At 40.0% G+C, this 18,142-nt stretch overlaps 1 protein-coding gene across 1 annotated transcript in view; it reads left to right on the top strand.

The window, feature by feature from the left end:
* SPTA1 (spectrin alpha, erythrocytic 1) overlaps positions 1-18,142 on the top strand; it is a 107,545-nt gene extending 89,403 nt beyond the window's left edge. The window contains exons 42-52 of the mRNA XM_064282773.1: positions 118-194; positions 1,027-1,236; positions 3,399-3,695; positions 8,830-8,942; positions 10,139-10,156; positions 13,475-13,526; positions 14,640-14,827; positions 15,225-15,278; positions 15,660-15,806; positions 16,558-16,702; positions 17,245-18,142. Of these exons, the coding sequence (XP_064138843.1) occupies positions 118-194; positions 1,027-1,236; positions 3,399-3,695; positions 8,830-8,942; positions 10,139-10,156; positions 13,475-13,526; positions 14,640-14,827; positions 15,225-15,278; positions 15,660-15,806; positions 16,558-16,702; positions 17,245-17,370 (1,427 nt within the window). The 3' untranslated portion in view covers positions 17,371-18,142. The remainder of the gene's footprint in view (positions 1-117; positions 195-1,026; positions 1,237-3,398; positions 3,696-8,829; positions 8,943-10,138; positions 10,157-13,474; positions 13,527-14,639; positions 14,828-15,224; positions 15,279-15,659; positions 15,807-16,557; positions 16,703-17,244) is intronic.

Raw genomic sequence — 18,142 nt, 5'->3', positions numbered from 1 at the left:
TGAAGCACCCACTTTGATAGTCATGAGACTGTCTATCGTCAACATTCCTTTTCTCGTTACCAGGGCTGATACAGACCAAATATATTTCTCCAGTTATGGATTGTTTTTGCCTTTTAGCTGAGAAGGAAACAAGCCTGAAGACCAATGGCAATGGTGAAGACCTCGCTGCCTTCCATGCTCTCCTGACAAAGCAGGTGAGTACAGGGCTGCCTTGTTGAGAGATGCCAGTGAAACCTAAGACCCACATGACACACAGCTCAGTCTTCCAGGATTATTTCTGAATTTTGTGATTTTTTAATATTGTTTTTAGAATCTGTAATATGTTCTCCTTTTTCATTCCTGATATTGTTAAATTTCTTCTCTCACCTCTTGCCTCTCTCCTTTCCTATCTTCTCCTATCTCCTTTCCTATCCCCTTTCCCCTCTGTTCCCTTTCAAACATCTAACTTTTGTACTTATATCCCATTTTTTATAGTTGTCCTCAAAGGGATAATTGGTCTAATACAAGCTACTCTGTTAAAGCAGTAAGTGAAACTCCCTGAATTTTGTAATTTTGACACCAACATTTCAGCAGAAAATTCTTTTATATGCCTGGCACCCACAGGAGAGCTTTTGTTAGTTTATATATTTCTGAGGTCCCTGAAGTGTGCTACAACTAATCAGAAAACAAAATGTAATAAGTAATATAAGAGAGTTTTAGAGAGAATATGTGCTGTAGGAAGTCTTTAGTTTTGATTGGAAAGTTTTGGAATATCATATCATGATCCAATCTTTCCTTAGCATTATATTTACATCTAGCCTCAAATGTGCACATAATACATACATCCACCTGGAACTCAAATGTAATTCCAACCCCAAACCTTCACTTAAACCACTAAGTCATATTTTCATTTTCTTGCTTACAGCCCTAACCCTTGCTTAACCCTTAACTTGTCCGTGACCAAAAATTGGTGGAACCCAGGTGTGAATGATACCTTTAAACCTGCACTGTTTCCCCATTCATAACCTCTTTGTGGGTCTTTCTCAGGACACCCTGGATGCTAGTCTTCAGAGCTTCCAGCAAGAGAGGCTGTCAGAGATTACTGACCTGAAGAACCAGCTGGTGGCAGCTCAGCACAACCAGACCAAAGCCATTGAGGAGCGCCATGCTGCCCTGCTGAAGCACTGGGAACAGCTGCTGGAAGCTGCTGCAGCCCATAGAAAGAAGCTACAAAAGAAGCAGTTGCCCCTACGGGAGGTAAAAAAGAAAATGATCAGGCCTCTGTTAATTGTATATTAGCTATGGAATCCAGAATAAGAAACCAACAGCACTGGTTGGATAATCTATAGAGATTTGAGTGTAGTGAGAGGGATTAGGAAGACATTCTTGGTGAGCAAGAAGTAGTTCATTTGGGGAAATTTTTGTTATTGTTTTTGTTTTGATCGATTGACCAATTCTCCAGCTGACTGGAGTTGGAAGCCAAGTGCATGTAGTGGAAGAGGTGGGTGGAACAAGAGGATGGAGAACCACTGTGTATGGTAGAACTCAAACTGGCAGGCAGGAGTCATGGTTGTCTCTGTACTTTTCTCTAACTCAAGTAAAAGGTACATTGGATAAGTATTCAGAAAATTTGCGTGCTCATCTTGTGTTGACCTGTCCTAGCTGAGGGAGTATGTATATGTCACTTAACACCTATGAAACTTTATTTCCTCGTTTAAGAAATGAGGATGATATTACCATCCCTGCCTGCCTTATCTGGGTTATTACAATTAAAAAACACAATGGATCTAAAATGCAGTCTAAACCACTAAGATCTGTACAGGTATATGTGATTAAACGTTCTCTCTAGAGGTGACAGCTAAAGCATTAGGTATTGATCATAAATAATACCAATAAGTAAAGGAAATCAAGATGAACAGTGAAATTATTGAGCACTCCTAGAACAAAAAAAGAAAAAAAACCTGGCAACAATTCAGCACAGGGTAGAAAGGGGAATTAGGAAACAAACACATAAATAAAACTCAAAGTGAGTCTAGACCCTTACTTAATTTCTACTTTATCAAAAGACATAGGACCTATGGAAATAAATCTTAAATGAAAAAATTAAATCAATTAAATGCACAACTTTATACACATACGTAATGCTTCATAGAAAGATAGTTCTCATTTTATTCTATTTTGCTTAATTTTCAAACTGAAGGGTTTTTTAAATTATATTTTTATTATAAAATAATTGTAAAATATTCACCTAATACCTAAAATTATGAAAATACCATGAAGTACCTTTTAGGTTCTCATGTCCTTCCTAGGTGGAGGTCATATTACTTTTGTCAGTATTCCGTCATTTTCCATATTGGCTGCTAAAATGAGTACAGGGTGAGAAATGATAGCATAGTACCTTTGCAATCCCCCCTCCATTCAGGTCAATTTTCTCCTCGTGAACCCCCATGTTTAAAACCAAACCAAACACATTGTCATTGAGTCTATTCTAACTAATAGCAAACCCATAGGGTTTTCAAGGCTGTAGTCCTTATGGACGGAAGGACTGTAGTGCAGTAGTTAAGAGCTCAGATGCTAACCAAAAGGTCAATGATTCAAACCCACCAGCAGCTCCATGGGAGAAAGATGTGACGGTCAACTTCTGTAAATATTTACAGCTTTGGAAACCCTATGGGGCAGTTCTAGTTTGTCCTGTAGTGTCATTATGAGTCTGAACTGACTGGACAACTATGAGTTTTTAATGATTTTGGTACCACCAGGGCTCATTACCCATGTTTCCAAACCCATTGATGAAATAAATTCCATACTTTGGACATGTTATCAGGAGGGACCAGTCCCTGGAGAAGAACATGATGCTTGCTAAAGTGGAGGGTCATCGAAAAAGTGGAAGACTCTCAATGAGATGGATTGACACAGTGGCTGCAACAATGAACTCAAACATAGCAATATTTTGAGGATGGTGCAGGATTAGGCAGTGTTTCGTTCTGTTGTACATGGGGTTGCTGAGTTGGAAGTGCTAATGGCACCTAACAACATAATAATAACATGTTCCAGGTAGGAACACAGACTAAAATCTGTAAGAATAAGGAATCATGAAATCTTATAATTGAAAATGACCCTCACCATGCTTGGAATCTTAGAGCTGAAATCATCTTACAAGTCATTTAACCTCCTCATTTGTAAATGATGGAAAGCTTAACCAACTTTCCACAATGAAAAAATGCCAAGACCAGGGTGTGTACCTCTGACTCACATGTCTGCCCATTTGATCACACAGCCCCCCATTGGTCTTACTTCTGCCCTCTTGGAGCACTGGCCCTGCAAATATTTGATGATGGTCATTATTTTTATTTTCAGTCTTCTCTTCCACTAAGGGGCTTTGCCAGGAAAGATGGCAGTATCTCCTTTTCTCTCTGCAGACAGAAGAGCTGTTCATGGAATTTGCAAACAAAGCTTCAGCTTTCAACAACTGGTGTGAGAATGCTGAGGAGGACCTGTCTGAGCCAGTGCACTGCAACTCCCTGAATGAGATTCGGCAGCTGAAGAAGGACCACGAGGCCTTCTTGGCCTCGTTGGTAGAGACTCAAGCTGACTTCAACCATTTGCTGGAGCTAGACAAGCAGATTAAGGCCTTAAATGTCCCCTCTAGCCCTTATACCTGGTTTACAGTGAAGACACTAGAAAGGATCTGGAACCACCTATCTGATGTCATCAAGGTAACCTGGGACACAACAGAGCCTTTCTTTGGCTATAGTGAGCGTGATCACTTAATTCACTATACAAGTTTAGGGAATTCTGTAAAAGAATGGGGCACTATTAGTAATTACACAGGGACAACCGGCATGAACCAGGGCTCTCCAAGAAAAACTGGGAAATGTCCCATAGTTTGGACAGTCTCATGAATCTGTGTTGAGGAGTGATTCAGGGAAGTAATCAGTGGCTCTAGTATTTAGTTATGAAATAATCTTCAGGAGACTATTCACAAAAACATGTGTATATGTATATCATATATGTTTATAGATATAATATATAAATGAATCTATAAATTTTATACATAAGTGTATAAAAAACAAAAACCAAACCCCTTGACAGCGGGTCAATTCCAACTTATAGCAACCCTATAGGACAGACTAGAACTGCCCCATAGAGTTTCCAAGGAACACCTGATAGATTTGAACTGCCAGCCTTTTGGTTAGCAACCATAGCATTTAACCACTACGGCACCAGGTTTTCCAATACATATACGTGGTGTTGTTGTTAGGTGCCGTCGAGTTGGTTCCAACACATAGTGACCCTATGTACCACAGAACTAAATGCTGCCCGGTCCTGCACCATGCTCACAATTGTTGTTATGCTTGAACCCATTGTTGCATGCACTGTGTCAATCCATATCCTTGAGGATCTTCCTCTTTTCTGCTGACCCTCTACCAAATATGATATCCTTCTCCAGGGACTGATCCCTCCTGACAATATGTCCTAAGTATGTAAAATGCAGTCTCGCCATCCTTGCTTCTAAGGAGCATTCTGGTTGTACTTCCTCCAGGACACATTTGTTCATTCTTTTGGCGGTCCATGGTATGTTCAACATTCTTTGCCAACACCACAATTCAAAGGTGTCAATTCTTCTTCAGTCTTCCTTATTCATTGCCCAGCTTTCGCTTGTATATGAGATGATTGAAAATACCATGGCTCGGGTCAGGCACACCTTACTCTTCAAGGTGACATCTTTGCTTTCCAACACATTAAAGAGGTCTTTTGCAGCCAATTAGCCCAGTGCAATGTGTCTTCTGATTTCATGACTGCTGCTTCCATGGGTATTGATTGTGGATCCAAGTAAAATGAAATCCTTGACAACTTCAATCTTTTCCCCATTTATCATGATGTTGCTTATTGGTCCAGCTGTGAGGATTTTTGTTTTCTTTATGCTGAGGTGTAATCCATACTGAAGGCTGTGGTCTTTGATCTTCATGAGTAAGTGCTTCAAGTCCTCTTCACTTTCAGCAAGCAAGGTTGTTTCATCTGCATAACGCAGGTTGTTAATGAATCTTCTTCCAATCCTGCTGCCCCACTCTTCTTCATATAGCCCAATTTCTTAGATTATTTGCTCAGCAAACAGATTGAATACATATGGTAAAAGGATAAAACCCTGATGCACAACTTTCCTGACTTTAAACCATGTAGTATCCCTTCAGTCTGTTTCAACGACTGCCTCTCGATCTATGTAAAGGTTCCTCATGGAATTCCCATTTTTTGCAATGTTATCCATAATTTGTTATAATCCACACAGTAGTCAAATGCCTTTGCAAAGCCAATAAAACATAGGCAAACATCTTTCTGGTATTCTCTGCTTTCAACCAGCATCCATCCGACATCAGCGATGATATCCCTGGTTCCACATACTCTTCTGAATCTGGCTTGAATTTCTTCAGTTTCCAGTCCATGTAGTGCTGCAGGCACTTTTGAATGATCTTCAGCAAAATTGTACTTGTGTGTGATATTAATGATATTGTTCTATAATTTCCACATTTGGTGGGATTGCCTTTCTTGGGAATAGGCATAAATATAGATCTCTTCCAGTATGTTGACCAGGTAGCTGTCTTTCAAATTTCTTGGCAGTAGATGAGTGAGTACTTCCAGCACTGCATCTGTTTGTTGAAACATCTCAGTTGGTATTCCATCAATTCCTGGAGCCTTGTTTTTCACCAATGCCTTCAGTGCAGCTCGGACTTCTTTCTTCAGTACTATTGGTTCCTGCTCATATGGTACCTCCTGAAATGGTTGAATGTGTCAACCAGTTCTGTTTGGTATATTGACCTTGTATATTCCTTCCACATTCTTTTGATGCTTCCTGAGTTATTTAATATTTTCCCCGTAGAATCCTTCACTATTGCAAGTCAAGGCCTGAATTTTTTCTTCAGTTCTTTCAGATTGAGAAATTCAGAACGTCTTCTGCCCTTTTGGTTTCCCACCTCCAGCTCTTTGCACGTGTCATCAAAATACTTGACTTTGTCTTCTCGAGCCACCCTTTGAAATCTTCTGTTCAGCTCTTTTACTTCATCATTTCTTCCTTTCACTTTAGCTAACTCGACGTTCAAGAGCAAGTTTCAGAGTCTCTTCTGACATCCTTTTTGATCTTTTCTTTCTTTCCTGTCTTTTTAATGACCTCTTGCTTTCTTCATGTTTGGTATCCTTGATGTCATTCCACAACTTGTCTGGTCTTCAGTCATTAGTGTTCAACGCATCAAATCTACTCTTGAGTTAGTCTCTAAATTCAGGTGGGATATCAAGGTCGAACTTTGGCTATTGTTGATTTGTTCTAATTTTCCTCAGTTTCAACTTGAACTTGCATATGAGCAATTGGCGGTCTGTTCCACAGTTGGCCCCTGGCCTTATTCTGACTGATGATATTGAGCTTTTCCATCATCTCCTTCCATGGATGTAGTTGATTTGATTCCTGTGTATTCCACCTGGCGAGGTCTACGTGTATAGTTACCGTTTATGTTGGTGAAAAAAGGTATTTGCAATGAAAAAGGCATTGATCTTGCAAAATTCTATCATGTGACCTCTGGCATCATTACTATCAGCAAGGCCATATTTTCCAACGACCAATCCTTCTTGTTTCCAACTTTCACATTCCAATCTCCAGTAATTATCAATGCATCCTGATTGCACGTTTGATCAATTTCAGACTTCAGACTCTGGTAAAAAATCTTAAATTTCTTCATCTTTGGCCTTAGTGGTTGATGCGTAAATTTGAATAATAATTGTATTAATTGGTCTTCTTTGTAGGCGTATGGATATTGTCCTATCACTGACACTGTTGTACTTTAAGATAGATCTTGAAATGTTCTTTTTGACAATGAATGCAATGCCATTCCTGTTCAAGTTGTCATTCCCCGCATAGTAGACCACATTATTGTCTGATTCAAAATGGCAATACGAGTCCATTTCAGCTCACTAAAGCCTAGGATATCAACGTTCATGTGTTCCATTTCATTTTTGACAACTACCAACTTTCCTAGATTCATACTTCGCACATTCCAGGTCCTGATTATTAATGAATGTTTGCAGCTATCTCTTCTCATTTTGAGTCATTCGACATCAACAAACAAAGGTCCCAAAAGCTTGACTCCATCCACATCATTAAGGTCGACTCTACTTTGAGGAGGCAGCTCTTTCCCAGCTGTATTTTGAGTACCTTACAATCCGAAGGGCTCATCTTCTGGCACTATATCAAATAGTGTTCTGCTGCTATACATAAGGTTTTCACGGGCTAAAGATTTTCAGAAGTAGACTGCCAAGCCCTTCTTCCTAGTCAGTCTTAGTCTACAAGCTCAGCTGAAACTTGTCCACCATGGGTGACCCTACTAGTATTTGAATACTGGTGGTATGGCTTCCAGCATCACAACAACATGCAAGCTACCACAGTACAACAAACTGACAGATATGTGGTGGTGGGATATATATGTATATCTATATACACACACACACACACATATATAAAAAATGTATATTTTATCCAAGGCATTTGTTCCCTATTTTAGAATCTCTCTGTGTGGTGTAAATGATTAAGCACTCGACTACTAGCCAAAATGTTAGCAGTTCGAACCCACTCAGAGGTGCCTCAGAAGACAGGCCTGGTGATCTGCTTCCAAAAGGTCACAGCCTTGAAAACATTATGCTTCAATTCTGCTCTGCACAGATAGGGTTGCCATGAGTAGGAATCAATTTGATGGTAACTAACAACAATTTCCTATTTTATTTACACCTCTAAGGGTGACTTTTTGTGTGTTTATTTTTAATTTTTATCTGTCTATAACAAAAAAAAATTTTTTTTTTTTTATATAACAATGTTGACAATAGAAACTATGGTAAGAATAGAAAATTTCAACAAAGGAAACCCCTGCCATAATATCACTATCTGTCTTAGTTATCTAGTGCTGCTATAACATAAATACAACAAATGGGTGGCATTAACAAACAGAAATTTATTTTCTCACAGTTTAGGGGGCTAGAAGCCTGAATTCAGGATGCCGGCTCCAGGGGAAAACTTTCTTTCTGTGTCAGCCTTGGGGAAATATCCTTGTTCCTTAGTGATCTTTACATAGTGTGGCGCCTGCTTGCTTCTCTGCTTGTTTAATCTTGCTCTTTTATATCTCAAAAGGAGATTGATTTAAAACATACCTTACCCTAACACTACCTCATTAACATAACAAAGAAATCCCATTCCTAAATGGGATTATAACCACAGGTGTAGGGGTTAGGATTTACAACACATATTTTGGGGCACACGATTCAATCCTAACACTATCTTTAGACGGCAACTCCTTTGTTTCTTCCTTTAAGGTTGATCTTATGTTCACTTAAATGAAGTTTTACCCACAAAAAAATCTGAGAAGAGGTAAAATCTGCCTTGATGAGTGAGGTACCTGTTACTGGGCTTGGTCTTAGAGTCTCCTTCAAGAATTAACGAGAAATAATGTGGGGTTTCTTCACATTTTGGAGGTGAGAAGAGGTGGGATAGGAAAAAATATGAGTAGAAATTCTCCTGCCTATAAAAACAGGTGAGATTTGGAAGAGGGAGGATTTCAGCTGATGTTTACCTATTACCATTACCCATTGCCATTGAGTTGATTACAACTCATGGCAACCCTATGGGACAGAGTAGAACTGCCCCATAGAGTTTCCAAGGAGTGCCTTGTGGATTCGATTTGCCAACCCTTTGGTTAGCAGCCATAACACTTAACCACTACACCACCAGGGTTTCCCAGCTGATGCTAGGAACCAGTTATTTTACTCCAAAGGATGGCCTTCGAATGGGGCCCCGCTATCTGTGGTTTGCTGTTTTAGGAACGGGAGCAGGAGCTGCAAAAGGAGGAAGAAAGACAGGTCAAGAACTTTGACATGTGCCAGGAGTTTGAACAGAATGCCAGCACCTTCCTGCAATGGATCATGGAGACCAGGTGTGCTGTGCTACCCCCCAGCCCATGATCCCTATGCTGCACACCCAATTCACATGTGTTTCTGAACACATGCCTGAGGGGTGAAGAAAGACTTCTATTGCATTTATGCTGTCCTGAAATTACTATGTGCTGTATCTGTCTTATGGTTGGAATTGACTGTTTTCTAAATCAATCCTTGGCAAAAATCAAGAAACGGGAATTTCAATCTGCTACTCATTGTCTATCTTTCTGTATTTTTCCTGAATATTCCTGCCTTTCTTCCTGTAATTACAGTCTAAAACTATTAACAGTTCCTTATGTTTGCATGCCTTTTTGTACTTTACAAAGTACTTCCGTATCCATTACCTCACTCAACTTTCAGAACAACCTTGAAAAGTGGACAGCAGAGATTTTATTGCCTCTGTTTCCAAATGAGGAAAGATGTTCAAATAGATAAATTGACTTGTTCAAGGTCACATAACCATTTACTGGCATAACCAGAAGCAGAGCCTACAGTGAACACCTAATATGAAGCTATTATGCTGCCTACCTACTAAAACTGTAATGAGAATCAAGGGAGATAATATATGCTAGTTGATTTTATTAAATGCAAAATGTTCTATATGTGAAGGTAATATTTGTCACATCTTCTGGGGGTAAATGATCTGGAAGAAAAGAGACTTAGCAGGTGCAATGCATTAGAATAAATGGACAGGGTTGGGACACTGTATCCAGTAGGGGGATCAGACTTGTGGAGTTTTGAGGGTTAAAATGGTGATTTAGACAATCCATGATATTTACTATTCCTGCATACCTATTGACAAGGGTAAATCAGACCATAAACAAAAGGCAATCCTGTGTTAATGGCTAAAGAAAATATGACAGAAAGCAAAGGAAGCACAGCTCATCCTTCTTTGCCTCTGGCTTCGGTCCCTTTGTCATAGGATCCCCTGCAGGGTGGGCCCAGCACTGACATATCCTGAGGTAACCCTTGTGCTCTTTGTCCTAAAGCAAGGAGCTTCACAGAAGGCTCTGAGCTTCTTTCTCCAAGTGGGAAAGGCTTTGGGAACAGTGGATGGGACAGGCTCATATTGTATGCCTAAAAGGGATTAAGACTGTTCATAAATCTGAGGAAATAAGATCTTTGAAGTAATTCATGCTAACAGATGATTTTCTTTTTCTCTCTTCTGATTCCTGTTTTGGAACTCCACGACCAGGGCTTATTTTCTGGATGGGTCAGTATTTTATGTTATGTCCATATTTTTTCCCATTTTAATAATTTCTTTTTATTTTTGTTGTTGAGAGTATACACAGTGGAACATACACCATTTCAACAATTTCTACATGTATAGTTCAGTAACACTGATTACATTAACTTGTGCAATCATTCTCACCCAGTGTTCCTCCCCTATTAACATAAACTCAGTGTCCCCTAAGTTCTTATCTAATCTTTTGAGGTGCCGTTGTCAATTTGATTTCATATAGATTGTTATTTAAAACAGCACAATGCTTAAAGCAGACTTTTTTTTTTTTTACTAATTAAACTATTGTTTGGTTTAAAAAGAGAGGGTTTTTTTTTAATTTTTATTGTGCTTTAAGTGAAACTTTACAAATCAAGTCAGCCTCTCACACAAAAACTTATATACATCTTGCTACATACTCTCAATTGCTCTCCCCCTAATGAGACAACCCACTCCTTTCCTCCACTCTCTCTTTTCGTGTCCATTCTGCCAGCTTCTAACCCCTTCTACCCTCTCATCTCCCCTCCAGGCAGGAAATACCAAAATAGTCTCAAGTGTCCACCTGATCCAAGAAGCTCATCCCTCGCCAGCATCCCTCTCCAACCCATTGTCCTGTCCAATCCCTGTCTGAAGAGTTGGCTTTGGGAATGGTTCCTGTCCTGGGCCAACAGAAGGTCTGGGGACCATGACCACCGAGGTCCTTCCAGTCTCAGTCAGACCATTAAGTCTGGTCTTTTTATGAGAATTTGGGGTCTGCATCCCACTGCTCTCCTGCTCCCTCAGGGGTTCTCTGTTGTGTTCCCTGTCAGGACAGTCGTTGCTTGAAGCCAGGCAACATCTAGTTCTTCTGGTCTCAGGATGATGTAGTCTTTGGTTTATGTGGCCCTCTCTCTTGGGCTTGTAATTACCTTGTGTCCTTGGTGTTTTTCATTCTCCTTTGGTCCAGGTGGGTTGAGACCAACTGATGCATCTTAGATGGCCGCTTGCTAGCATTTAAGACCCCAGACGTCACTCTCCAAAGTGGGATGCAGAATGTTTTCTTAATAGATTTTATTTTGCCAATTGACTTATATGTCCCCTGAAACCATGGTCCCTAAACCCCCGCCCCTGCTACACTGCCCTTTGAAGCTTTCAGTTTATTCAGGAAACTTCTCTGCTCACGGTTTAGTCCAGTTGTGCTGTCCTCACCTCGATTGTGTGTTGTCTTTCCCATCACCTAAAGTAGTTCTTATCTACTAATTAGTGAATACTCCTCCCTCCCGTAACCATCAAAGAATATTTTCTTCTCTGTTTAAACTACTTCTCTAGTTCTTATAATAGTGGTCTTATACAATATTTGTCCTTTAGCAACTAATTTCACTCAGCATAATGCCTTCCAGATTCTTGCATGTTATGAAATGTTTCACAGATTCCTCATTGTTCTTTATCAATGCGTAGTATTCCATTGTGTGAATATACCATAATTTATTTATCCATTCATCCATTGGGCACCTTGGTTGCTTCCATCTTTTTGCTATTTTAAACACTGCTGCAGTGAACATGGGTGTGCACATATCTGTTCACGTAAAGGCTCTTATTTCTCCAGGATATATTCCAAGGAGTGGGATTGCTGGATCGTATGGTAGTTCTAGCTTTTTAAGGAAGCACCAAATCAATTTCCAAAGTGGTTGTACCATTCCCACCAGCAGTGTATAAGTGTTCCAGTCTCTCCACAGACTCTCCAACGTTTATTGTTTTGTGTTTTTTGGATTAATGCCAGCCTTGTTGGAGATGGAATCTCATTGTAATTTTTATTTGCATTTCTATAATGGCTAATGATCGTGAGCATTTCCTCATGTATCTTTTACCTACCTGAGTGTCTTCTTTAGTGAAGTGTCTGTTAGTATCTTTTGCCCATTTTTTAATTGTATTATGTCCATTTTGCTATGTCTTATTCTGGAGGAATTTTTTAGGGAGGGCTTTGTACTTTTTTTTTTTTGTACTGAGATATCTTTATCCTGTCACAATCTAATAGTGCCTAAATAAAAATATGGGGTGAGAAGGAGAAACACAGAATATATCATTCTGGCTCTACACCCAGCAAGGTGCAGTCTTGTCTCCATTAGGTCCGGGTTATGTTTGAGGATAAGAACTAGGAGGGAGGTGTGGGAGCCCTCCCCTAGACAGAGAGCGAGAGGGCAGGCCTAATTCCCTTCTCTTCAATCTGACAAGGTTGCCAGTAGACAGAAGGTTTGGGACTGTTTTAGTTACTTACGGATGCCACAATACAATACCACAAAGTGTGTGGCTTTAGAGAACAACAATTTATATTTTCTCACAGTTCTGGAGGCTAAAAACTCAAATCAAGGTATTGACCATGTCGATCCCTTCTGACGACTTTGAGAAAGGAACTGCTCCATGCCTCCTCCTAATTTCGAGTGGCTACAGGGAATCCTTGGCATTCTTAGGCTGCTTATAGATTCATCTGCTTCCATCATCAAATGGCCTCTGACTTCCTCCTGTGTCCGTTCTCTATGTCTGTCTCTCCAAGTCTGCTCTCCCCTTTTATAAGATACCCCTCAGAAGGGAATAGGACTGGAACCCACCTTATTCTGGTATAGTTTAACTGATAATATCTTCAAAGAAAGACCATATTTCCCCCAAAAAATCACATTCACAGGTACAGGGTTTAGGGCTTCAACATATCTTTTTTTTTAATTTTTATTGTTCTTTATATGAAAGTTTACAAATCAAGTCAGTCTCTCACACAAAAACCCATATACACCTTGCTACACACTCCCAATTACTCTCCCCCTAATGAGACAGCCCACTCTCTCTTTTTGTGTCCATTTTGGCAGCTTCTAACCCCCTCCACCCTCTCATCTCCCCTCCAGGCAGGCAATGCCAACATAGTCTCAAGTGTCCACCTAATCCAAGAAGCTCACTCCTCACCAGCATCCCTCTCCAACCCATTGACCAACCCAATCCATGTCTGAAGAGTTGGCTTTGGGAATGGTTCCTGTCCTGGGCCAACAGAAGTTCTGGGGGTCATGACCACCAGGGTCCCTCTACTCTCAGTCAGACCATTAAGTCTGGTCTTATGAGAATTTGGGGTCTACATCCCACTGCTCTCCTGCTCCCTCAGGGGTTCTCTGTCAACATATCTTTTTGTAGAACACAATTCAATGCATAACAGAGACCACGAAAATTCACATGAACTTATAACTTGAGAGAAGTGGAAGTAGAGAAGTGTATGGGCTTTGAGTCGGTATGTCTGTGTGAAATATGGACATCTGATATTATGAGTAATGTTTTCCTCTGGTTCTTAACTAGATCTTTGCTCCAAGAAACAGGAACTCTGGAGTCCCAATTGGAAGCAAATAAAGTAAGTGATGTTTGTTAATTATCTGAGGATGTAGCCAGAATTACAAAAAGAATGTAAGAAAAACAACTCAGAGACAACTCTCTTGATACTGTTAGGTAAACTCTCTGGTTGAAAGTCAAGAGTTTAAAATTCTGGTCCCAACTTTGCCATTAATTTGTTGTCTAACCATATGCTACCACTTCTTGGATATGGACCTCAGTTTACTTATATCTCTAAACTTTAATTTGTGCTTCCATTGCTGGGTTTCAGTAGGGATTAAATAAGGGAACCCATGCAAAACTCCTAGCCTACAACCTGGAACACTGGCAAATTTCTGTGACCATTTAATGTGTTGAATATTAGAACATCTTTTAAGAACTGGGTGAAGCAATATGCTAAACAGTGTTTCTCAACCTTATTTCTATGATTTCATCCCCAGGATAAAATTTTAATTAATTAAATTTAATTTCCCCCATATATACAATAAATTAAAAACAAAAGAATGAAATTTTGTCAGGTAAGGTTGATCTTTGGTGGGCCACAAGCCATTGTAAGATCTAAGATTTTTTACCTCCCTCCTCCCCAAACCAAATCACCTCTTCTCCTTGGGGACAACAATTCCTCATTGAGAAAACATGGGCTAGATGAAGAAATTTGGCATATAATATCCCTGGATGACAGGGAGCAGGCTGTGGACATCTGCCCAGTCTGATGCACGAGGCCCAGGAATGAACAGCAGGCACTTAAGTGGGCCTGAGAGTTCATCCATAATTAATAGTGCAGGTAATTCACAATATAGATCACTAGGAGCTGATGACACATGGATCCTGAAAATTCTACTCTTCTTTATCTGCAGTATATAACTATCAAACCTTAGATTTATATAATTACAAAATTCCAGATATCTTAAAGGTCATTTTATCTAGCCCCTGTTTTATAAATGAGAACTACAGAAGTGAAGTGTTTTTACTGAATAGTTCATTTTCACTGAAGATTAGAAGATTCCTAAAAATAATTGAAATGAAGCAATTAGGGGAAACTCCAAATCATCAGTTTCTTTTTTCTCCTCCTACCCCGGGTTTTGGAGTTGGTGCCCTGGGTGACTGTCTCTTTCCTTCCTCTGTTCTTATCTAGAGGAAGCAGAAGGAGATCCAAGCCATGAAACGTCAGCTGACCAAGATTGAGGACCTGGGAGACAAAATGGAGGAAGCACTGATCCTCGACATGAAATACAGCACCATTGGACTGGCCCAGCAGTGGGACCAGCTTTACGAGCTTGGTATGCGGATGCAACACAACCTGGAACAACAGATCCAAGCCAGGTACTGAGGGCTGCAGAAGGTTGAGGATAGGTATTAGCAACTTAACACCAAGAGGCTGGCAAGAGATTGATGTACTATTGCAAAAGCAGCCATAAATAACAAGTAAATGAATGAGCATGGCCATGTTCCAATACAGCTTTATCTATGGATACTAAAATTTGAATTTCACATACTTTTCATGTTTTACAAAATGTTACTTTGTGACTATTTTCAATCATTTAAAAATGTAAAAACCATTCTTAGCTCATGGATGGTACAAAAACAGATGGTGCACCAGATTCTGCCAACCCCTGATCTTCCATAATGTCCACTAAAATTCCTTTTCCTTTTTACATGCCATGTTTTCTGCAAATCTTTTACATTTTATTTCATTGAATAATTTTTTTTTTTCTTTTAGGGACACAATAGGTGTGAGTGAGGAGAGGCTAAAGGAGTTTAGCAGAATCTTTAAGTGAGTATAACTTCATAGTAGATTTGGTTCTGTATTTTCCAGACATTTAATAATGATTATCCAAATAATATTCTTCTTCCTCAGTGAGACCTAATAGGCCTTGAATGAATATCCAGATATGTTAATTAGCTTCAGTCATGGCTTTTAATATGCCTATGAGATTTCTGGATTTTAGAAAATGCATTTCTTCCACGTTCAAAGCATTATGCTTCTCCCTCCACCCATTATGTTAGAAACGTAGAGACACACGCAGCCTCTCTGTTCAGTTCTCAGGCAACCTTGTAAAGTGTTAATAAAGCCCCAGCTGGTCCAACAAGAATGGTTCTTTTCTGCTCTCATCTGGTTCTCTACTGATATTGATGCAATGTCCTTCTTCTTTAGACACGTTGACGAAAATTTGACAGGGCGTTTGACTTACAAGGAGTTCCGGTCCTGCCTAAGAGGACTCGATTTCTACTTGCCTATGGTGGAGGAGGATGAACCTGAGCCCATGTTTCAGAAGTTTCTGAGTGACGCTGACCCAGGGAGGTAGGAGGGTGACCAAGGGCCAGACCATGGCAGCCACTGGGGCTTGGAAGGACAAGCACAGATGCTAAAAAATGATCCAAACATCCTGAAACAAACACATTTATAATAAGAATACACACACACACACACAAAACCCAATTGCCATCAAGTCAACTCTGACTCATATAGACTACCATAAATGAATTGGGCAGCCCTTGATGCCCTTTCAGAATTAGCCGAGAAGGCAATGGTCCTAACTCCAACTCAGGCATCAGTTTTGCAGTTTGTTCAATCTATGGTTTGTGTTTGATCTATGAATTTCAGCTGGTTCGGAGGAGGGAACATGTATTTGAAGTCCTAAGAAACATAGGTGGGGGTTGGTATGTGTTGTCATGGTGCGGTTGGGACATAGAGGATTCAAGTTCCTTTTAGGGACTAATACTTTCTAACACCAAGGACCAGAGAAGACTAGAAATTATTTAAAGTACTGAAGGGAAATTCCAAAGCTCTATGAAAAGAGTCAGGCTGACTGACCCATATGAAACAGAGCCTGGAACTTAAGAAGCAAACAGCATTTATTTCACTATAAGAAGAGTGAAGAGGGGGATCAAAACGAAGAACTTGGCCATAGCCTCTGAGTACTTAGTTAGAAGAGGCACGTGGAGAATCTGGTTTCCCTCTGTCTTTGAGACACTGCGTAGGATGAAGAAAGGGGCCTGCTTTCCTCTCTGAGTCTTGAGAGGGCAGAGCTCCTGATCCATTTCTCCCACAGAAAGGGCTATATCACATTGGAAGAATATACTTCATTCTTGATCGACAAGGAGTCAGAGAACATCAAGTCCAGTGACGATATAGAGAGTGCCTTCCGTGCCCTGGCAGAGGGAAAGGATTATATTACCAAAGAGGACATGAAGCAGGTCAGATTTTGGTTGCTTCCATTCTCATCATGCTCTTGTCACAATCTGGATTTTGGTCATCTCAGGCCTGGATGCCTGCCATAGACCCTTATTTTATTTTTTTCTTAGACCTCCTCTTGTATGAGATATCATTTTCTTTGGTCCCTACTTCATTTGTCTTGACCCAGCTCTAAAACCTACAGGGGTTGTCTGTTGACTATGGAACTTAATCCAAAGACTTCAACTCAGTTTTTAAGGTATTATCTTTTATTTAATAAACCAAATTTAGGGAATGGAATTAATAGTGTGGTCGAAGTCAGATTGGATTCTTTGGAAAACAGCTGAGTTGGTCTTCTTCATTAGAAACCATAAACTTATGAGAGAAGTGTGTGATGGGAACAGGCTGGTTTTTCCTTCCAAAGCTCCATCCCCTGAATTTAGGGCATTTGGGCAAGCTCAAGGAACCAGCTTTCTTTGAATCCCTATAACTTCAGTATGTATTTCTCTCTTTCTATGCTTTTCATGTCCTATAGGGTCGCTATTTTTTTTTTTATGCTTTTCAGGCCCTAACTCCAGAACAAGTGTCATTCTGTACCTCACGTATGCAGCAATATGTGGACCCACAGGGTCGAAGCCACCGTGCCGGCTATGACTATGTTGTCTTCACCAATTCCCACTTTGGCAACTGATAAACAGTTCTTCATGGATAATAGAAAAGACTAGTGTGGTGGAAAGTATTGAGGATCATGGGGACAAGCAAGGGTAGAGGGAGGGAAAATGGTAGTGTTGGGGTGGGTGTGTGTGTGTGCACGTGTATGTGTGTGTGCGCACGTGTATGTGTGTGTGCGCATGCCCTCATTGCATTTATTGCAGGACCTAAAAAATTTCAAGCTTGGGAGACATAAGGGGTTCAAAGAGTTGGAGGAGAGGGGGCTCTGGGCTTATTTTGTGTGTAACTAGTCATTGCAGAGGAGTGCCAAGTCTTTATTTTGTTATTTGTTAGGTTCTACATATTTTTTTTCCTGATTCTATAATAAAGTATTTCTTCTTTATAATTTATTTTATTTTTGTTTTTGTTGAGAATATACACAGCAGAACATACACCAGCTCAACAGTTTCTGCATATACAATTTAGTGACATTGATTACATTCAAGTTGTGAAACCATTCTCACCCTCCTTTTCTGAGTTGTTCCTCCTTCATTAACATAAAGTCACTGCCCCCTAAATTTCCTATCTAATCTTTTGAGCTGCTGTTGTCAATTTGATCCCATATAGATAGATCTTAAAAGAGCACAATGCTCAAGGCAGACATTTTTTACTAGTTAATCTAAGTCACTGTTTGGTTTTAAGAAGACTTCAGGGGATATTTTTGGCTTAAGGCTTAAAGATTCTCAGGGCAATAATTTCAGGGGTTCATTCAGCCTCCATGGCTCCAGAAAATCTGGATTCCATGAAAACTT

This window comes from Loxodonta africana, chromosome 3, assembly GCF_030014295.1.
Source record: "Loxodonta africana isolate mLoxAfr1 chromosome 3, mLoxAfr1.hap2, whole genome shotgun sequence".
Lineage (NCBI taxonomy): Eukaryota > Metazoa > Chordata > Mammalia > Proboscidea > Elephantidae > Loxodonta > Loxodonta africana.
The sequence above is the reverse complement of the archived record's forward strand: the minus strand, read 5'-3'. Positions and strand labels throughout refer to the sequence as shown.